Source organism: Mizuhopecten yessoensis, unplaced genomic scaffold (genome assembly GCF_002113885.1).
Source record: "Mizuhopecten yessoensis strain PY_sf001 unplaced genomic scaffold, ASM211388v2 scaffold11183, whole genome shotgun sequence".
Lineage (NCBI taxonomy): Eukaryota > Metazoa > Mollusca > Bivalvia > Pectinida > Pectinidae > Mizuhopecten > Mizuhopecten yessoensis.
In genome coordinates this window covers 1,083,708-1,104,989 of record NW_018408921.1, presented here as the reverse complement: position 1 = coordinate 1,104,989, position 21,282 = coordinate 1,083,708, and the positions used below count along the sequence as shown (strand labels likewise).

General features: G+C 34.6%; 1 protein-coding gene across 1 annotated transcript; it reads right to left on the bottom strand.

Moving 5' to 3' along the window:
• Positions 1–92: 92 nt before the first annotated feature.
• On the bottom strand, positions 93–21,031 carry LOC110440488 (delta-1-pyrroline-5-carboxylate dehydrogenase, mitochondrial-like). The gene is made up of 15 exons (XM_021483598.1): positions 20,887–21,031; positions 18,647–18,848; positions 17,841–17,888; positions 12,762–12,917; positions 10,422–10,502; positions 9,704–9,778; positions 9,101–9,175; positions 7,739–7,926; positions 7,324–7,397; positions 5,415–5,656; positions 4,821–4,906; positions 3,841–3,907; positions 3,322–3,443; positions 2,979–3,097; positions 93–1,732 (listed from the first exon to the last, which is right to left on the bottom strand). Exons 1-15 carry the CDS (start codon positions 20,925–20,927, stop codon positions 1,617–1,619), a joined length of 1,692 nt encoding a protein of 563 aa, XP_021339273.1. The 5' UTR covers positions 20,928–21,031; the 3' UTR covers positions 93–1,616.
• Positions 21,032–21,282: the final 251 nt, after the last annotated feature.

Below are 21,282 nucleotides of genomic sequence, written 5' to 3'. Positions count from 1 at the left end.
AGGGGTGTAGAGAGCGAAAGTGAGTGTAACCCCTGGATATGAGGATGCCTTAAAGCTGGATAGGGAAATTCAAATAATAAAAAACAGTAATACACAGAGAGCAAATTGTGTAAGACTTGCCACACAATTTATTTACACACAATTTATTAATTACTGAATGACCATACATACACCAATCAAATTGTACTTGACCCAACACACCTGTAAAATCAAATCAGACTCCACCTGACACACCCTTAACATTACATACTCGAAAAAAATCAAATATGAAAGGAGGAAAAAAATAAAATATTCCCTAATATCTAGCTTTAACAAAAATGTAAAAGCAGATGTACAAATAGGTAGATCATGAAATCGGATATGATAAACATTCTGAGTATTATACATGAATAAAACTTGAATTTCTAAATTGGCTCTCTACAACATCTCCTTTTCTGTGTTCTCATTGGAGCCATATTAATATATATATATATATAAATCTTCTGTGGGCATATACATTGCATAACAAACACTGCAAAGATATGCAATACATTTGGATGAGATCCTTAATCCCAGTACTTCTTAACGATACAAACATAAAGTTAGCACTTTTACAAAAATATTTGGACTATTAAAATCAGATCTCTAAAAATATCAGCATAAAGTCAAGACTTTTACTAAAAAGTATTAAGAAATTACATGAAGCAGGATACAGTAGAACAGGTCAAAAGACATTAAGAGCACACTGGAATGACATCAGCAGTTAAATTATATCAATTATCTTAACACTGAATACTGAACATTGAACTAGAGTGGAATTTCAATATTATCCAGCCACCTTCATTCCGGGTAAATTTGGCAGTATATGAAAATGACTGGATTTGTACAGAAAAATACCAATCTGTTTGTTATGTTCTTAAGTATCCAAGTAATCAACCTGTTTCATAATCCAGCTTAATCAAACATGGCTCTATATTTACAGATGTTTAGTTCAACTGTCAAGTATATATACTCTAAAAGTATGGAAATATTCATATTTTTTGTGTGTTGAGTTTATTAATGCAAAAACATCTGTACACAAATATACTTTTATTTATAGATTAATACAGATATATAAAAAAAATCAAAACCAAAGCCAACGAAAAAATGTCCAAACCATGATTAGTTAAAAGAGTCAAAACATGACTATTCCTACAAGTGATAATTTCCAAGTTGAGCATATTTGTTGATTACAATTATGCTGGTATGATGTTTATAACCTTATCAATTACAACCACTCAAAACAGTCTTGTTTCTGTTGAAGAAAACAATATTTAATAACAGAATGTAACTATGTTTTTTTGTAAATATACTAATTATTTCATTGAATGAAAAATTGTCTTTTGAATGACATTCCTAATATTTCTAAAGCAGACTAATGTTTTAGGATATAATTAAATACAGTATATTGCTTATAAGTGGTGACCTTGTCAACTGACATGTAATTTTTTTATGACAACATAGTCAAACTACTCATAATTTTGGCAAGGAGCACTATATATGTATGTACATGTTATGTCCCTAGTCCACGTGCACCACACTCAGCAGTCACTGGCCAGCAATGCATGCAGTCCTTACACTGTAGTACCGATACATCCTCAGGCGGCCATAGACGGATACCGCCATTCCTTAGATGGGACCATTGTTTCTTTGACAGACTGGACGGACACAAATTTCAGTAGGTAGTGTGGACCGCCAGCTTTGTCGTTCGTACCTGGAATGAAAACAAGAGTTTGTATCACTCCCACAAAGTACACCAAAGTCATAATTACAGTCAGAAAATTAGCCACAGGAAAAGGGTTACGCTTAAAATTGGTTACAACGAGGTATTCACTATAAAACTTAAATTGAACAAAACTCATCCTAAATAAACAGAAACTGTTTTAGTATCGAGTGTGATGCCCATGAGCATCAATTACAGCTTCCCAACGTCTGTGCATGCCCCGAATGAGATCGCATGTCCGGTCTTAAGGTCACCTGAGCTTTAGCTCAAGTGACCTATTGCTATCCGTCTTCGTCCGTTAACATTTTACATTTTCAACTTAAGCTGAAATACTTGCAAAGGGATTTCATTAATATTTCATGGGAAGGATACTGACATCTCCCTGACCAAGTGTTGTTATGTTTCAGGTCGATCAGAAATCCAATATGGCCGACACGGTCGCCATTTTGAAAAACTATTTCAAACTTAAAGTCAAGTTCTAGTGGGCCGATTGAACTGAAACTTAATAGGAATGATCGACTCATGGTCCTGACAAAGTGTTGTTATTTCTTGGGTCGAACAGAAATCCAATATGGCCGCCACAGCAACAATTTTGAAAAACTATTTCAAACTTAAAGTAAAGTTCTGCTGGGCCGATTGAACTGAAACTTGGTAGGAATGATCGAATTATGGTCCTGAAAAAGTGTTGTTATTTTTCGGGTCAATCAGAAATCCAATATGGCTGCTACTGCTGCCATTTTGAAAAACTATTTCAAACTTAAAGTCAAGTTCTACTGGGCCGATTGAACTGAAACTTAATAGGAATGATAGACTCATGGTCCTGACAAAGTGATGTTATTTTTCGGGTCGATCAAAAATACAATTTGGCTGCCATGGCCACTATTTTGAAAAGAACTATTTTAAACTTAAAAACAAGTTCAATAGGCCGATTTAACTGAAACTTGGTCTAGGAACGATCAGCTCATGGTCCTGACAAACTTAAGTTAATGTTATACTTAACTATTTTTTACTCAAATTGTTTAAATATGGTGTGTTTATTTGATGTTTACAAAGCACATCCAGGTGAAGAGTCACATGTGAAGTATGAATGTTATGGTGAAAATCTCAAAATATTCACGAGGGTTTTATTTTTCATTTTTCACGAATTTTAAGGCATTCACAAATTTTTTAAACTAAAACTGTCGTGAATATAAGCACCTATACAGTATACAGGTTCAAGGGGAACTCCAGTGCCTACCTGACAGCCTAGCTCCTCCAAAGGGCTGTTGCCCTACCACAGACCCGGTGGACTTGTCGTTGATGTAGAAGTTACCAGCCGAGTCCTTCAGCATTTCAACCAGTTCCTGTTTTACATTCCTGCAGAAGTAACCAAGTTTATTTGACTATTTAAACATCGTCATTGTTTCTTAATGAACTTTTCTGTATCACATTATAGGTTTAATGGACCTTAACTGCAGGGGAGAAGTTTTACACTTGACGTTTTCTTTAAAGACTTGTAGGCTTAATTTTAACGAGGGGAAAAAGTAATTAATCATATATGGTATACAATTGCTTGATTTATGTACAATTATGTCACTTACTCTTCCTGTGCGTAAATGGCGCCTGTCAGCGCAAAAGGTGAAGTCTCCGTGACCATTTTTGTGACCTCTTTGTACTTGTTGTCTGGGTACACATAAACCGCCACGACAGGTCCAAAAATTTCCTGTATACAAACAATATGATTGGACAATTACTCCTCCCACTTGTCAACCCTTCACATTGTGTATTCTGTATGTAGGGTATCTCAGCCTTGGGCTCCGGCCTGAGGTTGGATTGTTTTAATTATCATGATGTAATTTAATAGGTCCTCATATCTTAAAAAAAAGGACTTCAACCTTTTCACAAAATTAGCTTTTTCCTTAGATAACAAGACCTTTATACTCAGTTATCAAGATACCTTTTGATATTTAATAAATCACATCTGCTGACGACAAGATAACCAGAGTCGATACATGTCTCTCAATGTGTTAGGATATATATTTTACATGAAAATTCATCCAGTAATATAACTCGCATTATAAGTTAACATTTTTATTCGCGATAACAGATTAATAATTTACCTCTTGCATGATTTTGTCTTTTGGATCACTTGTCTCTATAATGGTTGGCTCTACAAAATACCCTTTGCTGGAAACGGGAATTACAGATTAATGGAAAAGAATTACAAGTTAATAGGCTGGGACCACTTGTATAAAACATCCCAAAGATTAGGAAAATCTCACGGAATGTACTGTCTATGGTAATCTTAGACTTGAGGAAATCTTAAGGGTTGAGATGTTTAATACAAGTGGGGCCTGGTACAATTATGTTTAATATACCTCTACTTTATTTACTCTATATAAAAGTAATTGGTTAAATCGAATACATCCCCACTTTTGCCTGACTGTGTTTTAGTCCTGTGTGTTAGTCTGTGAACTAAAACACACCTTCACTCAGGTGTTTCCGCCGAGCCAATTAGGCGAGAGGTTGCTGAGGGAAATAGGCATGGTCAAGGGACACCAGAAACTTGCTATACCCCTCAACCCCATACTTTAACTGTATAATAAGAAAAGCTCACCTTTTATAACTTTCTCCAAATGATCAAATAAACTACATCAGTTGAAAACATGTAAAACATATGAATTTATATATTCAATACAAAAGATCAAATACTAAACAGGTCAGGGGTATTCACAAAGCTGAATTCTGTTTTTTCAAACTAATCTTAGGAATACCATGATTGAATTTAAATGGTGATCTGATCTGAAAGTATACTTGGCAGATTCAAACCTTTCAGTCAGAGCAATTAAATACATTACATCACTATTTTTTTAAATGATATTGGCAAAACCATTATCATCACTGCCTCTGTAGGTTAGTTTGTTACTTGGTTCTTAACGCCCCATTAACACAAAGGAGGTCATTAGGCCAATTAAAAATAAATCAAACATGTTAAAGGACATCTAACGAACGTAAAGGTAAAAGACAAAACGTCGACGTGAAAAGTAAAATTGGCTATATTTAGTTGCCTCAGTAGGCTTAGTCAATTACAGAAACACACCTGTCATCACAGGATCCACCAGCAACAACTTTCAGATTAGGAGATGTCTTCGCATGATCCAGATAGCCCTTGATGCGGTTGAAAGACTGAAATAAATAAGGTATTTCAGGGATAAAAAAAGGATTTCAACCTCTTATCCTAATTCTAGATTTTATTTTGAAATCATGCGAGTTCTCTAAATTTTACTTTTCGCTTAAATTAAAATAATGAAGTTAACAGCTTACATTACGGCATGTTATATGATTGTTTTGTCAAATTGTAAGTAATGTTTTGAATATTTTTGGATTTTGTGACACAAATTCTCCTTAATGAAAAAGAATTACAAAGACTAGCAAGAATGACACTACCTACATGTACAGGTGATTTGTGTTAGAGTTATCTCCCTTAACATACTTTATCATCATGAAAATTAACTCTTTCACCACTGGAGACCATAACAGACTCATCCATATTTATGCTTGATAGAGTCTACTAAAGTTACATAGTGGTGAAAGGGGGTAATTCTAAATTATCATTTATAAGACATTTTGGAGGTTGATCATTTTGGAACTCTTTTGAAAAAAGATGCATATGGTAAGCATATATCCTGTGTACCTTATCGTCAATGACAGCTGACAAAAAGGTATCGTTATCCAGCGGGGAGCCCACTTTGATCTGTTTGTGGATGTTGATCATGCCCTCTTTGATCTTGGGCCACAGGGAAGCTGGGATGTAGGCACGTGAACAAGCCGAGCACTTCTGACCACCAAACTCGAATGCTGACCGAACTGTACCATTCACTACACTGTCAACGTCTGCCGTGGGGTGGACGAAGTGGAAGTTTTTGCCTCCACATTCTGTAAAGTAACATGTATACAGATTCACATACATAAACCATGTTCGGATTGTAAAAGTGGACCCACTACTAAACTTGTGTAATTGATACTGGAACAAGAGGTCTAACAGGTCTGTATGACAATATCACTCATCTGTTTATTTTCATATTTGAATGAGACAAAACGGTTTAGATTTGTTTTCCGATAATTTGAGACCATGGTTGCCATTCCACATTTCTTTATTACCGAAACACTAACAATTCATTATAATAAGTCTGTCAGACCAATGACACAATTTTTAGTGCCACTTTTGGTAAAATTCATTTGATAAAAAGAACCTCAAACTAGTTCCAACTTTATTGGCCTTTTTTGCAAATATTAAAAGCTGTAAACATGAAATTGGAATTTGTTTTAAATCCCCTATACATAATGCAAATGAAGATAGTGTCCACAAGGAATCAAAGGGCCACTCGTTTTAAAGTGCAATATCACTGAAATATCATAACTGGTATATCATTCAACCGATAACATTATTCTTACACTAGCCTAGCTAAAAGTGCATAGGGAAATGGCACCCAAAAGATAGAGACAATAAGGTAGGAAAGAGATGGAGGTCCTAGCTGTTTCAATGGTGGCAGATCAGTTATGGTATCTGTTGTGTTTAAAGAAAAGGACATCAGCTGTGTTCCCAAGGATATAATGTAAAAGGAAACTCCTGATTATATCGAGGGTATGCTATATTAATTGCCACTAATGATCATGCAGTGAGATACGACAGGTCAATTCTTATGTAATGTCCAAGAACCTCCAAGTTATTCCAGATCATTTTCATTTTTTGTATTACATGCAATGAGAAAAATGTACAATATTTTATCACATACCTGTTAAATCTTGTAACAGTAATACAAGCAATGTTCAGACCATGAAATACAACGTTCTGTATTACACATGTGCAATACGGAATGTTGTATTTACCTACGTACTATTTTTTATGGGAATCCCCTTGTCATGGCGAACTGAAAAGTTCCCGGTTTTTGCAAAAAAATATCAAAGTTTATAAAATCTTTGAATCGATCTCTACCAGATACAGAAGGTATGTGATAAAAGTAAGACCACATACTTGTGTTTTTCTAAAGAAATCAGAAAGCACTCATTTATTGCGCGGACGTATATATTCACTCGTGCGCGGATGGTCTTGCATATACATCATACATAGCATAATCTTGGAATTAGTTGAATTTCATTCAGACTCAAGTGTTGACATGTTTCGACTCAAAGGTCAACAAGTCTGAATTAAATTCAACAAATTTTAAGATTCTGCCATGTTGGGTCCACTCCATTGGAGTAAATTTATGAGCTATTAGCGGGGACTCGGTATACTAACAGTATCCACAGCAGTATTCATCCATATATCCCTGAATGTTCTACTTAGAAGGGTCATTGTGTCTCCAACCTCCTACAGTCAGTATTACACAATTAGACAGGTGGTGTTTTATTACTGGATTATCATACCTGTACTTTACAAACTTATTTCTCTCAAAATCGTTGATTCTAGTTTTGATGATAATAAATTCTCAATCAGCCCAGAATATATGTTTGGTTATATCAATATTTCAGGTTTGAGGATATTCTTTTCTACTATTATCTCCTAGTTCTATCAATGTTTACAGCCTTGAGGACACTGTTACCTCCGATCAGTCTTGGGTATGTTCGGAAATTCTCTAGGTTCTGGCCAACCTGCTTCCACAAGTGATGGAAAGTCCTGTCAATCAATCAAAATTAAAAAACATAATCAAATATATCTTACATATTTGCACGGTCATCTGGAGAATGATTATGTTTAAATGGTGCAACTGTAAGTTTAAGCTAGAAACACAGTGAATTTGAGCTCATCTATAAAAATTGCAGTTTTCTTTCCATGCTCATTGATCAACCAATAAGAAATGTCCATAAGAATAACCTTTTTTTTCCCAAGTCTTACTCTTAAACCCTAGGAATGAGTTGCCAAATACTATTTTTCTGGATTCTAGAAAGTAAACTACCTATGAGAGATGACAGATAATGTCATTCTAATTTTAAGCATGTCATGATGTGAACACCTACTTTACACTTCCGGTGAAGTTGATTCCTGCAAGGTCATGAGAGCTTGTGATTGTATTCCCAAACACTGGGCCGTCAGCGGGAACGAAGTTGATGACTCCCGCGGGCACACCAGCCTCACGGAATATCTTGAACACGGTGTAGTTGGATAACATTGCAGTGTCCGAAGGTTTCCACTGACAAACATTACCCTGGTAAAATAGTCACACAAAGCACTGTATAGTTGCTCATTTTCATGAGTGTAAAAGTTCATGGTCAAGTGATTATTCAGTTACCGGTAGAGTTAAACATCACATTTGGTTTCAGTTTTTACACAGAACTTTTATTTTACGTCAATTGATTCATTTATGACTATTGTTACGTTACTTTATTTACGCATTACTCTTATCCACACCTTACATAAAACAACGGAAGTATTCGCCATTCAACAAAGGCCTTCATTATTAACCTTCAGCTATGGAGTTTGTTTTTTCTGATTTATCATTCTTCTTACAATGTGTGAAGTGTACTTGAATTCACAACTTGTTAAGCATTCACCAAATTTGTGAAATTAAAGCTCTTTGAAAAAATAATGACTATTTATGAATAACACAAGGAATTCTCTGATAATACTTTTCATGAAAAATTATTAAATATTAATAATATATCATATATTAATACTGATATGATTTTATATGAATTTTATTTTAATTCGACATCATTTTTTCCGTCCTAAAATAATAACTGCCTGATGGTAGGGATTCATTATCAAAAGAGAATCAGTAAATATAAAGTTGATAGTGCTGAGCTCCAGAACGGCTCTTCTTAATTGAAATATACCAAACAAGGCTAATACTATATACCGGGAAATTTCGCCTAATTAAACTTTTGCCCTTCACCCATGAAATCAATAATTGCCCAGTGTTTATTTCGCCTTTAATATTTAATTGCTATGCTTATTATGCTATTCATTTATATTTGCAGTAAGGATAACTTCACCCTCATTACGGAAGGCAAAAAATACAAAAACTAAACTGTAGCGAATATTTCCTGGTATAATGTAATTAAATAAAATATATTCCGTCTTTGCGTATTGCAGAGTTATCTGCTCTTGTGAGCAGGTACTGATTGTTACATCATTGATTTGTGTGAGAAAATTACATTGTTTTCTCAAAAATTGATGATGTTACTCTCACAAACAAATGACGTAACACTCAATACCTGCTCACAAGAGCAAATAACTCTGCAATATGCAGACGGAATACTCAGTCACATTAAATTTCTGAAAAGGATTTTTTTTACCGACTTGGGAAGATTAAGTTATAAAAGTATTTAAATCTGCAAAATTTAGAAATATGTGACAATAGAAGTCGTAAGATCACTGACCATCATGGCTGGAGCGGACGCTAAATGACCACCAATAGCTGTGAAATTGAAAGGAGTAATGGCTGCCCAGAAACCCTGCAAGTCAACAAAGAAATAACTGAAAGGACCTTGTTAGTGGAATGTCTATAAAATATTAATATACAGCAATTGAAGAGCAAAGTTTGATGCAAAATGTCTTGTTTGCTAAATGTATGTCTCTAAATTGTAGAAACACAAGAACTAAAATTAAATCATCACATTTTTAACAAAATATTATCAGCTCCACGTTATAAGTATTCTATGAAGGAGGACCACATTATGACTATTTTATACAGGACTTTTAACAATGTGGCCTTATAAAAAGCAAACAAAATTCTGCTAAATGAAAACAACACAGCATCAAGGTGATCATGAAATGATTATGATGTTATTAAAGGAAAAGACCACAAAAATTACTTGTTTTTTTTATATTTGTTGGGAAACAAAATAATGTCTTTCAATTATTTGGGATAGTTCAAATCAAGAACTTGGAATGGGGAATGTTCCTATCGAAAATAGAGGCATTGTAAAATAAACATACCAGGTCATGACCTTACACTTCACAATAGAAACAGTATTGCTTACCTCCATTCCTCGGTAGACGGTGGAATTCTTGGTGATATTTGCTGTTGGACTGAGTGGCTGGTACCTCGTGATATCCTTTACAACGAACATGTCAAAATGTGTTAATGAATTAACAAACTTATGAACAAAGGGAGGTAAGTTATTTAGTATCATCACATGAGTAAGGGAGATATATGCCTGTTCAAACATGTACAGCTTTTTCAATAGATAAGAGTTATCGTTGAAACATTTGAAAAAACTGATGGAAGATTGATCTTTATCACATAATGTACTGTTATCCAGTGAATATACCCATGTCATATTTTTTGGCGTATTAACCGATGTAATATGACCTATCAGCCCTGTGATTGGTTGTAAGTTTCAATTGGTTCAATTGTGACGTCACGCATAGGACAAGCACATAATGTCACAGACTTCCGCACTGGAATCAAAAAGGCAGCTTTTTACAGTTTCAGGTTGCAAGAAAATTGTCGTTTAACATGAGTGCCACAAATCTTGATTATGTGATAAAAAGGATCTTAGAATCGTTTTCATTTCATATAAATTGAAAAGTTCTTGGACGCGTTTTATAAATCTTAAATGAAATGGAAAGTCATGTAAGATCCTATATATATGTAACCTCCTTCTAACTTGGCAAAAATGACAATTCACACACAAACACAGTTGAAAATGTTTAAACTACCTGTATGACTGATTGATAAATTATGAATCCTACTACCTGGGCAAACTGCGCATTAAATCGAAGGAAGTCAATCAACTCAGCAGCCGCATCTATTTCTGCCTGGACAACATTCTTTGCCTGAAACAGATGAAAAACCAAGTTCCGATAAAATGAAACTATTGATTTTTTTTGGATTTTTAAGGTTTAAAACATTTTTAGCAATAGTTGATATATATAGATTTATTACGTTTTTACCAGTGAAATATCAGATTCTATCAACTTGTAATTTACACATTTGTTTTTGAGAAATTTAATGCCCAAAGTGGGGGGTGCGCAGAATACATAAGTGTAAGCAATTTGAAGGGGTTTTTTTACATGAAAAGATCGACGATTCTGGCAGACCGCCATCTTGGACACGAGATAATCTCCCTTGGTACACGGAACTCAAAGACAAACAATATTTTGTCATTTTACAATTTTTATCACAGTTTTAAACAAATATTATATTTTTATATGAACATCCCTTTGTTCCATCATGATATGCTTTGGACTGGTTGTATAATATCTATAACATCACAGTTATAACTTAATTCATAGCATGCAACATTTTGCACATCTCATTATATTTTTATTACTTTCTTAAAAATCATATACTTTAATTTTCTCTCTTTACTACAATCAGTGTTTGCCATTGTTTGGTTCAGTGTATCTATAATACTTAAGTGATGGTGGTGTACATTTTCTCTACAAACATCACATTATGAATGTATAGGTTACAAAATCCACATAAACAAATTTGTATATGAAACTGCTTGATGTCTTATCGCTTATAACTATGATTAATTGTGTTTTCGGGCTTCATTTGCAATGTTTTAAATGAACTAATTACTGGTAGAGTAAGAAGTTACTGATGTATCTTGACATAAATCGATTGATCTTTACATAAACCGATTGATTTCTTTCCATAATTATTAAAAACTGCCTATCAATTCATTCAGCTTTTTCATGTATAAAGAATGAGTATACTGATGATTTCAACATATTCATGATTTATTAGGTATAATTATGAAAAAAAACAAAAATCATTTTTTGTAAAAACACATTTGTACATTTAAACATTTGACATATTCATGATTCATTGGGCATCACTGTGTAACATTATTAACTTAAAGATAATCCATCATTCTAAGCTATGTATTCATATATCTACTGGAATTCTAATAGGAATTAACTGACCTTGAACATGAATGACTATTTCGATCACAAATCATGGCGTTAAGTAAAATCTGAGAACCTTAGCTGAACCTACACCTAATTCCTCTTTAATCATCAACTCCAAGTTAGCAAAGATGCTCATCAAAATCAATACATTTGTATTTATAGGAAAAGATATTATTACATATCAATTATCATGTGCAATATATAGGACAGGAGAAATGCAAAGGGCCAGATAGCTAATGTGCAAAGCCTATTTCCTTCTAAAAACTGCAGACAGAATCTGACAGGATTATGTTGGGTGTATAAAAACTTAAGTTGTTGGTTTCCATAGACCAGACAGTAGATTTATAGCTTATATGTAATTCAATCTACACTGTACTCAGGTTCTGGCCAAATTTTTGGAAAATGTCAAATTTTTGCTGCTGTGGCAAAAACTATAATCCTTATATATATATACACAATAGACCAGTTTCAGAAAGTTTCAGGTGTCAGAAGAGTAAATACATCCTAAGTGAAAATAAACACTGCCTTAAGATCCTTGGTATCAAATTCCTCGTGACCTTTGAACTGAGACTGGTGTCTATTACAATTTACTGGTAGATAGATACAAAAGTGTCGCATCACCTGATCACACCATACCTGTATTTTACCTGTGGAAGATTTTCAAGGTTTCTAAGTTTATAACTAAAATATTTTGCAAAGAAAATGCAGAGAGGGCCTGTATGGTGCCCATTGGATACTTCAGCAATCATGTCAAAATATTTTATTAGAAGTATTGTACTGCAAATTCCCCATTTCAGATACTGTTTCTGTAGTGTTAAGGATGTTTTACAGATATCAAGAGTACAGTATATGGTTTGGTGTTAGGTTCTCAACTGTTTCCATATAATGACTAAGGAATAAGTTACTCAGGGGTGGGGCCATATCCTGAGGCTATAATCCTGGTAGCATGTTTGTTCTTTTTATTAATGCCCAGCATGAATCTTAAGCATATATAGGTAAATGATAGGGATCTCAACCACATCTTATTTATGACCCAATGACTTAGAAAATGATTTGAACCACTGGTCTACATAATTATGACGTAGGAGTAATCTAATATTGTTTTTACTTAACATTTCTATATTGTTAAGCTACAAACAATGGTATGCTGGCCCTGATAATGCATTTATATCATACCTGTCCCATCATTGTGGTGGCTAGGAGGTCCATCCTGTACTTTCCACTCATTAGGTCTGCTGCCTTGAGGAAGATTTCTGCCCGTTCATACAGGGGGCGCCTCTCCCAGTCCCTTCGTACTCGTAGACTTGTGTCTATTCCCTTCTGTATCAAATCCTACACAAACAGAATGACACATGTCGATGCATTTTTATTTCTCTGAATATTATTTTTGAAATAATTTGAATCATGCTGCAATAAAAAAATAACATACATTTTACGCATAAATTTCTGCCCATCATAAATTAAAATGTCACATGAACAATATATACAAAATGTAGGACAAATAATTATGTTTAGTGAAACATTAAATATATTGTTCATGCAAATAAGATGAGGAAATTAAGAAACAGCTGACTGTATATATAGTATACATTTTGTTTAATTTTACAGGATGAAACTTTGCTCAACATTTTTATGAACTGGGATAAAATTTAAGGCAAACTCAAAGTATTTATAACATAACTATATATATGTTAGATATTATAAAGGGGCAAATTCACCATAACTGTATAGCTTTTATTGACAATGTTCATATAGCACCCAACAATCATGAAACATTATCTATGGGTAATTTCACAGGATGAGATGTGCTTGATCTATGTTAGATTTTCAGGAATAGCTTGCAATTGTGAATTCTTGAAAGTAAAGATGTAGTGAATGGAAAAACTTTATACAATGTTAAAAGTTAACAAACAGTATCTGTCCATAAACTGGTTCAAAACCCACTGTAGCACTTAGTCATGCCTGATCATGATCTAGATCTGATTATTATAAACTGAAAGGACAAGTCAATAAATACAGGATAATTCAGATTTTGAAGAAAACTCAGTTTTATTCTAATTTATTTTTCTATTGTTTAAATGGAGCTGTCCAGGTTTAAAAAGGAAACATTTAGCAGTCGTAAAAAGAATTGATGAAGCCCTGGTATATTGTAACTCTAGATATAGAGCTAAGGAAATTCCCTCCAGACAAATCGTAACAAGAGCTGGGGCACCCATGTGTGACAATCTTCTGGTGACATTCATAGCATTGTATTTCAACTAAACAGCAGCAGAATTTAATACAAGCTCATCTCCTTTTCCAAAACCAACAATATACACATATACAGTATACAGTGATAAAGGTTTAACGTGGCCATGAAATGGTTGAAAATAAAAATAAAACTCTCATCCAGTTAGGTATAGATACGAAATATGAGGAGGGCCTTTAGGCTGGCAGTAACCTGACCACACAGGAATACCTCTACACAAATAATTCTCCAGATAAACTAAACAGAGATCATGGCCAGGGTCTAGGGTGTCGGAATATTTTGCGCTGTATTTTACATACATGTATATTTAGCAAAACTGAGAGGAAATCTCATATCCCCCCTCCCTCCAAAAAAACCCATAAAAAAATAGCACACTCTGTGTAACATTGCTTCTGTATTTATAAAACAATGCACCTATTAGACATTTTTTCAAATCTTTCGATCATAGACATATTTTTGGCATATTCAATACACTTGTTACAATATCTGTGTCATTGAATAATGTTCAGGTTGAAAACTGAAATCCTGCTGGAACACAACTAAATTCCTGCTAAATTTTGACTTGGAATAGATTAACTGTTTATGGTACTGACAAGCATTGCAGTGAGTTGACCTCTGACCCTTGCTGTGACCTCATCCTTTAAGGGTTAGGTATTAGATTCTGTGGATGATGGGCAACAGTGTACTGTATCATACCTGGTACATGTATATATATGTACTAATAATGTCTTTTTGCAAATAAATCAGTGATTCAAATGTTTCAGCCTGGTCAAGCATTTGCAGTGATTTGACCTTTGACCTCTGCTGTAACCTTGATCTTGATGGTATGGATATATAAAATTAAAAAATGTGTGAACAGATAAATACTGCAGCCAGGATTTCAATTAGTAAAGAATCAAGCCAACATGATCAGGTTTTGACTAAATGTCCTGATTTTTTAGTCAACCTACTTGTATTCAAGCTTTTTGAGCATTAAATTTACAAGTTTAAAGTTAACTTTTCAAGCATCAAGCAATTTAACAATACCAAGTTTTGACTAAATGCTCCTGATTTTTGGGTAAATCTATTCAAGCTTTTTGAGCATTTAATAAATTACAAGTTTCAAGTTAACTTTCTAAGTTTCACCTCAACATCTTCCATGCATGGTTGAGAAAACATTGGAGTATCAAGTGAACATTTTTCAAGTTTGGGGCTAATGTATCTACGTCCTGGAAATATAGGAGTTGGCAACCAGCCAACACAGTCATACATGTACAAGTAACTTGTGAATGCTATTCAAACAGATTCAGAAGGCTTTAAATAACAGATTGATAACTAAGTTAGTGTAACAGGAAAGTATTGTGTTTCCACTGAGTATCGAACCCGCGATCCCAGACTTTCTAGTCTGATGCTCTACCACTTAGCTAAAGGGAAATTTGAAATCCCTCTAGTGGGAAGCTGGAAGGCGATTGTAATCATATGAACAATTATATATATAATTAAAACCTGCTACATTAGTATATTAAAACTCATTTATAAAGCTGCAAACTTTTATGTATGTACTTAATGATAGTGGCTGTGTCTTTCATAGTAAGGACTTGTTGTGATAAACTAATTTCTTGTAGTTTAGCAATGAAACAAGCCAAACTTTCTCATTATTTATATACATATATAACAGCAATGTAATTTATTTAAAAATAAAAAATAAAAAAAATGTGTTGTCCCCTTATAATTATTCAGACCTATATATTTATATTCATTATTGTATCACTTAAAGGTGTTGTATCTGCAAATGTTAACAGTTTCTGATAAATGTCCCGGCTGCCATCATGAATACAAAATGTATTACTTTACCATCTGTTGTAATTGTCGGAAAAAAACCTGTATAATAAAACGTGATACTCCTATCAACCCAGAGCTCATATTCAGTTGATGGTCCCTCACCATTTCCACTTACATCAATGAATCCATCACAGGTATATATTAGAAATAAACTCATTTCCAATTTTCATTATTACCTTCGATCTTTCAACTCATCATCAATGATTACAAATTATTGACAGCACATCACAGAAACAAAAAACATGGCACAACACAATTAGTCACTATCTTAAATCAAAACATTTAGATGACTGTAAATTGCATCATAAATTGATCTGATATTGGCACAAATTTATTAGCAACAGCACGAACACTTTTTGAGTTTTTCTCATACAAACTTTTTGAGGTTTTCTCATACAATCTTTTTGAGGTTTTCTCATACAATCTTTTTGTGGTTTTCTCATGTATGAGAATGTATAGGGATAGAATTATTTTTTGTTCATGTACATCGCGGCAATGAATAGAACTAGCTGATCTACATATCCTGTGGAGCGCATTAGGTGTCAAGGTCATTCATTGGAACAAACAAGATAGCCCTTCAGTGCTAAGTGTACTGATAATAGGAAAACTTTGTTTGACATGGTCCGATTCAATAACCGATTGTGAAAGTCAAAGATCGATATCGTAATTTTGTTGAAAAATGTAAAAAATATCACAGTTGTTGATTGCATTTCTTGCTTGAATAAAACAAGACTGAATCTGCTGTTCATCACTGCTTTATGTAATTTCTGCTTAAAACCATGTTGGCATTCAAGTGCTGTGAAACAAGACTCACATTACAATGTTGGTACTCAAGTGCTGTGAAACAGGAGTCACATTACAATGTTGGTATTCAAGTGCTGTGAAACAGGAGTCACATTACAATGTTGGTATTCAAGTGCTGTGAAACAGGAGTCACATTACAATGTTGGTGTTCAAGTGCAGTGAAACATGAGTCACATTACAATGTTGGTATTCAAGTGCTGTGAACCAAGACTCACATTACAATGTTGGTATTCAAGCGCTGTGAAACAAGACTCACATTACAATGTTGGCATTCAATTGCTGTGAAACAAGACTCACATTACAATGTTGGTATTCAAGCGCTGTGAAACAAGACTCACATTACAATGTTGGCATTCAAGTGCTGTGAAACAAGACTCACATTACAATGATGGTATTCAAGTGCTGTGAAACAAGACTCAATTACAATGTTGGTACTCAAGTGCTGTGAAACAGGAGTCACATTACAATGTTGGTATTCAAGTGCTGTGAACCAAGACTCACATTACAATGTTGGTATTCAAGCGCTGTGAAACAAGACTCACATTACAATGTTGGCATTCAAGTGCTGTGAAACAAGCCTCACATTACAATGTTGGTATTCAAGTGCTGTGAACCAAGACTCACATTACAATGTTGGTATTCAAGCGCTGTGAAACAAGACTCACATTACAATGTTGGTACTCAAGTGCTGTGAAACAGGAGTCACATTACAATGTTGGTGTTCAAGTGCTGTGAAACATGACTCACATTACAACGTTGGTATTCAAGTGCTGTGAAACATGACTCACCTTACAATGTTGGTATTCAAGTGCTGTGAAACAATACTCACATTACAATGTTGGCATTCAAGTGCTGTGAAACAAGACTCACATTACAGTGTTGGTATTCAAGTGCTGTGAAACATGACTCACCTTACAATGTTGGTATTCAAGTGCTGTGAAACAATACTCACATTACAATGTTGGCATTCAAGTGCTGTGAAACAAGACTCACATTCCAATGTTGGTATTCAAGTGCTGTGAAACAAGACTCAATTACAATGTTGGTATTCGAGTGCTGTGAAACAAGACTCAAATTACAATGTTGGTATTCAAGTGCTGTGAACCAAGACTCACATTACAATGTTGGTATTCAAGTGCTGTGAAACAAGACTCAATTACAATGTTGGTATTCAAGTGCTGTGAAACAAGACTCAAATTACAATGTTGGTATTCAAGTGCTGTGAAACATGAGTCACATTACAATGTTGGTATTCAAGTGCAGTGAAACATGAGTCACATTACATAATCATTGTTTGGTTTATCCAAACAATTTTTTCCAAGAAACAAAATGCTGGGATTAATGAAGTTTGTATACTGTTACAATGTACCATTGTTACTTACGGCAGATGCATATGTAAACTTTGCTATCGTCTTCTGATGATCAAATGGCTACAAAAGAAGACAGTGCAAATTTAATTTCAGCATTATCATATTTATTCATAATTCAAATATATCATGATTACTTCAATAAACCCTTTTTTCATACTTGTAAGGTCTTTGATCCCCTCAATCATATGGTCACCTCACAAAGCTGAACAAAGTTAATAAATGTGAGTGTGAAGTTTAAAGGTTGAAACAAGTAGATATACAGATATAATTTAGGACCTTTGGCATTGGAGTGAAGGTCAAGATGACCTAAATACAGTGTAGTGCACTTCTCTTGAGGGTGATGACACTCACTACAAGTTTCAGCAAAACATCTTTAACCTGGACAAGATTTCAATAAAACTATATTTTCTTATTTGACCTTTGACTTTTGACCTTGTGGTGAGGGTCATGGTGATCTAATCATGCTGCTCTGCACATCCTCTGTGGGTGATGCAGGTGAACTTAAAAGTTTCATCACACCTTTTATTGTCCAAAAGAAGTGTTTAAAGAAAAGACATTTTTCTACTTATTTGACCATTCACCTATACATTTTTTTAAATAGAAGTCAATGTAACCTAAAGACAACACACTGAAAATATTCTGTGGGTGAATGCAGGTACCACTTATTGTTTCATTAAGATATCTTTAATGCTGGTTTACAATTTAGTCTGGATACTGGTTAAGTTTTTCCTTAGAAGTAGAATGATAAAAAGCAGGCCTATTGGCTTCACCTGAACTTGCAGAGGTGTTACAAAGACCAAGACATGTGAAATACTTACAGCAACCTGGTGGTGAACCTGGTTTGTTCTGATTTCCTCGTCACCGATAACAATGGGAATATCCTCCACATGGTTCTGATATTTTGCGAGGCATGCGTCTAGTTCCTTCTTTTCTTTGCTGCCTGGCGCATACTCAGGCATAGGCTCATTGACAGCCACATATGGTTCGGGGTAGGATGACAGACAGCGACACGAAGTAGCACTATAAAAAAATTATCAACTGTATCAAATTTCTTTTTTATAAAGGATGAAGTTGCAATTGCAAATTGAGATTTAAAGCTAAAAAAAAATCAAACACTCTATATAAAGGTTTTTATGGAATAAGCATTGGGCATCGTAAAACAAAAACAAGAGGCCAATTCAATAGGGCCTAAACAAAATTTGTCATAACAATGAATACAACCATGCAACTAGGATTGGTCTTAGAACCTATGCTAATCCCTATGCATTTTTTCCTTCCAATGTTCAACTTAAATGTCCCGTTCCCATGTCCATTATTTTTTGCATCAAGTTAACAATTGAAATTCTCCAGCAAATATTGTTAACTTGTCAACTGTTCGAGGAAGTGTCCAGGCTTCACTGACTATATGAAGCTTTATAATGCTTAGTTTAGTTTGGTTAATTAGTATTGTTCAACGTCCTATCAACAGCTATGGTCATTTAAGGATGGCCTCCCCTGTGTGCAATGTGCATGCGTCTAGTGTATGTGTGTGTGTTCTGGGAGGCTGCGATATGTTCGTGTTTGTCTCCTTGTGATAGCGCAGAACTGATGGTAACTTTATAGTGCTACCTCATTGAAACATACTGCCGAAGACACCCAGGAGGACACATTATACTGACAAGGGGGAACCAGTCGTCCCACTCCTAAATTGCTGAGCCTTAAGCAGGAGTGGAAACTACCATTTTTACAGACTCTTGTATGTCTCAGCCAGAGGACAGAACCCAAAGCCTTCCTCACAGGGGCGAATTAATGCTCAACTAAAGACCAAAAGTGAGGCATTGTCAAGGGAGACATTAGGAAGAAGAAAGTTGATTAGAAAGAAGAGAAAATGCACACTAAAGCTTTCCTGTAATATATGAAGAAACAACATCTAACTTTTCATAAACGTTTGTCTTCCAATTAAGGAATAAGGACCCTCCCCCTGGTTATGGCGAATATATGTGCCGCCGCCCAGTGCCCATAGTACATGAAGTTTCAAGCAGTCTACTGTGTGCAATTAAGCATGAGTTTACACTACATACTACTATTACATAAGAGGCTGCTGTTCTGCCTTTTTTCTATCCGATATGATTTTGCCGACTGCAACATTAATCTGCGTTATTAATTTGATCGTCAGCATAGGGAAAATCAGCTATGGGCAGTCAATGGTTACACGGTGCCTCTAACCTCTAACACTGTTGGAGTAGATAGAGTTTAATTACACATGTTAAGTCCAGTGCACTCGATCCTCCAAGCAATTTGTTTTCATCATTCCTAGTGGTGGCAGAAAAGTGGAAAGATTTCTGATTAAGGGTTAGTTATATATATATATTGATCCCTTCAATGTTGTTAAATTACAGTCTGTACACAATGTTAAGTTAAGATTATAGTTTTCTCGAACATCCAGCATTGTAAATGTATATCTTTAAAACATTAACTGCATGCATATATATGTGTGTCAAAGATGTGCATTGATTAGGTTGCCTTACAAGCATCAGCTGTAGGGGATTTCCCTTTAGCTCAGTGGTGGAGCATTATTGAGCTGGAGAGCCATATATATGAACAAATTGTGGGTTCGAGTCTCAGCGACGACACTATCTTTATCACTATTCCTCGTCCTACTTAACATGTGTATCTTGCATCAATTAGACTTTTATAGATTCATAAACAGTTCACACAATTTTGTTTTGCAGGTATTAAGGTTCTTCATGATTGAGATTAGCAGGTGCCCCATAGAACAGCTAAAACATGCATTTGACGCAAGCATATTTAATGCCAGTTATCAGCTGTCGAACATATGTATTTTATGTCAGACTAAAAGCGCATATAATATGACATTGTTGGACGCATTTTTCATTGGCACATCGTATGGCATGTCGATATGCATGAAAACTGGGCCTTAGTTAGTCTAAGTTATGCCATGACATCAACAGAGGCCTGAAAGGTCAAGATCATGCACCGATAAATGTGTGCTTACACCATGGCAGTTATCAAATTAGGTTGATCCCAATGCAAAAATATATCATGAATAAATACTCACCATCGCGGGAAAATCCTTGCAAATCTTGAAACGGAATGCATTACTACAGTTCGTGATGTTAAGCAATACACTGTTGTGTGCCTACTGTGGTAGCCAAAATTTAACACATGTATGTGTTTGGCATTGGGTCAACGTGTGCAAATCCGCTGTAAAAACAAGTCCCTTTATTAAAATGGATGTATTAACAGAATGGAGTAAATAATTTACGGTAATTACCATAATATGAACATTTAATTATAATGCATGAACTTTCTTGGTTACAAATAATGTAAATTTGTATTTTTAATAACATATGGGCATATTTACTTTAAAATATATCTACGCACCATTTAGGAGGTGTGTAATCTATTAGCCAATCAAAATAGTGATTACATCCTAACTTGAACCCAATCAAAT

Excerpts from the sequence above, each read along its gene's own strand:
- LOC110440488 (XM_021483598.1), bottom strand. The coding sequence starts at position 20,927 with ATGCATTCCGTTTCAAGATTTGCAAGGATTTTCCCGCGATG. Across the intron at positions 17,889-18,646 it reads AGGTTCACCACCAGGTTGCT|CCATTTGATCATCAGAAGAC; the intron begins GTAAGTATTTCA and ends CTTCTTTTGTAG. Across the intron at positions 5,657-7,323 it reads ATACCCAAGACTGATCGGAG|AATGTGGAGGCAAAAACTTC; the intron begins GTAACAGTGTCC and ends GTTACTTTACAG.